Source organism: Lygodium microphyllum, chromosome 5, assembly GCF_053477565.2.
Source record: "Lygodium microphyllum isolate KBCC chromosome 5, Lygodium_microphyllum_v1.1.10, whole genome shotgun sequence".
NCBI lineage: Eukaryota > Viridiplantae > Streptophyta > Polypodiopsida > Schizaeales > Lygodiaceae > Lygodium > Lygodium microphyllum.
The window spans coordinates 55,855,323-55,857,779 of NC_141139.1; the positions used below are offsets into that span (position 1 = coordinate 55,855,323).

Consider the following 2,457-nt stretch of genomic DNA (forward strand, 5'->3'; position numbering starts at 1 on the left):
GCTTAGGATGAGAGAGCCACTATCAACCCCATTTTAGGTTTCAAAACTTCCGACAACCAACTTACTATATAACAAAGAAATCCTAATCAATGGGAACATCAACATTGAGAAAACTAACATAGCCATTAAGAACTTGCTATTCTAGGTTCCAAAATCAAGCCATGCAAGCTCAATTATGCTAGTTAAGCCTTATTAATTAGATAGGGTTTATCTAAGAGGGAGGGAATAATGATAGGGAGCATGGGACTATTGTCCTTAGAGGAGATTAAGGCTCGATTGAAATGCAAACATGTGGTGAAGCTCTCAAAGACAAGACAATAGGCCTCATGGACAAGAAATAATGGATGTTTGAAGAGAAGAGAAGTCAATTCATGAAAGCTCTCTTGAAGGCTCCTTCAACATCATCATCATGTTTCACTTGATTAGGATCTCAATAGATCACATATGGCTGACATTGCCAGTTATTATTGTAGCATCATCATTCATCAACTTTACTTGGCTCTTGAAGCTCACCATTTGAGCTTGTAGGGAATGGATATACCTTATGACCTCATTGGAGTTGAGACATGAGAAGCATGAGGGCCAATCCATTTTCTCTTAGCTTCTTTTTAATAGCCCTTCTAGCTACACTCTTAGGTTTAACCAAATTAGTAGCTACTCCCTTCCTCACCAATTTGTGGCTAGTCACATCATACTCAAACATAAGATGTCATCAAATCAGTGGTTGAATGCAGCTGCAAAGCTACCTACATGTTGCTACTCTTATTCATTCTAGCTTGATGATGTTGCTAGAACTGATGATATTTTTGCTAGTTTCTATAAGAGCCTTTTCTATGGGTCTCTTTCTCTCAACCTAAGGATTTCTACTTTGATTTTCAAAGGAAAGTTGAATAGTAATGCATGGTCGGGTAGACAAATGAAGCAAAACTAGTTCCACCATTGATAATTTCTATAATCTACAGAGGAAGGTTAGCAACAACTCTGCGTGTGTGGCTAGAGTTCACTTATGAGCACTCAATTATATTGGTGCGTTAATGCTGAGCCAAATCATTAATGCAATGGTAAGAGCTTACGCTTCGGATACGATTAAACCATCGTTCTCGAACATGCATTTAGAAGATAACCTCGAATTACTTGTGGGTATTCATACATGCCATTTCGAGAATGGAAATCAAGTAGTCATGACATACATGCATGATCGAGATTCGGCAGAAGTAGGTTTTATTCTAGATTGAGAATCGAGATGATATTCAGGGGCAAAAGGTGATGGTGAAGCGCCCCCCCGTGGGCGTTTTGCGGACGGCGTTGTTGTCTTTGGACCAGCTGTAGGCATCCGGGCAGGAGGCGTCGACGTTCTTGACGTAGCTAGTGTTGGGGTCGTCGCGGTTGGGGCTCACGCATCTGCTGCCTCTGACGTCCTCGGAGGGGCAGATGGACGCCGCGGCGCTGCAGGAGACGCTCGCCCCGTTGCCTGAGATGCTCAGCCCCACGTTGAGCATGAAGCCGTCCACGGCGCTCACGTCGTAGAAATCGCTGCCCACAGGTTTGTCGATGGTGAACTCGGCCAGGAGGCTCGGAGTGCCCGTCCCGAAGTTGCCCGACCAGCCATCGGGTGGGCTCAGGGACTTGGAGGCGCCGGGCGCCAGGGAGAAGCCTGTGGTTCCGATGGACGGACCCCCGGCGTTCTCGCGCACTTGCACGTCCAGGGTATTGCGGCAATGGTTTACCACCTTGAAGGAAGTGGCCGACACGGCCACATGATATAACCCCGTACTGCTCCTAGTACTCGTGCAGAGTACCATTGTCGTGACGACCATCCAATTATAGCATGTAAGTAATCCGAGTAGTGACGACGGCCTGCAGCAGCTGCAGCTTGCACCAGCGGCCATAGTATATTTTCTTGATAATAGTTCGTAATATTACTGAACTCGCTGATCGATCTTTCTGATATTGCGGCCTATATATTATGCAAAAGCGGCAGTACTACTCTAGTCTCTGAGGGAAGACTATAGTCTGGTCTGTATCGAGGTCTTGATTGGACTTTATATAGAAGGATGATCACCGCCTCTAATCATCGTTAATATCCCATTAATCTTCCAAGCAAAACTACTTCCGGGGGGCGTTCAAATTCAACCACCTTCGGGAACCGTCGATCTGTCGATTAATTCATGACTCCTCCTCGGAAGAGAAGGCTTAAATTCATCGGAAGACGGGGACAATTTTGTCGCTAACACTACACCTGAACTAAATGCCCTTCTTCAATGGAGTTTAACGATTTAACTAAGCTATTACTTCCATACGACTTTCTCACGTTACATACAGAGTGTAAGTCAAATCTCAGTGAAGTCAAATCTGATATAATGATGACTAATATACTGCCTTCATGTAAGTTTTCTCACTTCAATCAAGGGTTGCTTGTAAGCATTCCAATTTAACTCAAGTTTTAAAGACATACGA

At 44.4% G+C, this 2,457-nt stretch overlaps 1 protein-coding gene across 1 annotated transcript; it reads right to left on the reverse strand.

Annotated features, from left to right (window-relative positions):
* Window positions 1-1,250: 1,250 nt before the first annotated feature.
* On the reverse strand, window positions 1,251-1,802 carry LOC148035845 (pathogenesis-related protein 5-like). The gene has a single exon (XM_087678848.1). The coding sequence runs from the start codon at window positions 1,800-1,802 to the stop codon at window positions 1,251-1,253; it is 552 nt and encodes a 183-aa protein (XP_087534974.1).
* Window positions 1,803-2,457: the final 655 nt, after the last annotated feature.

Coding starts and splice junctions, on each gene's coding strand:
- LOC148035845 (XM_087678848.1), bottom strand. CDS start 1,802: ATGGTACTCTGCACGAGTACTAGGAGCAGTACGGGGTTATATCATGTG.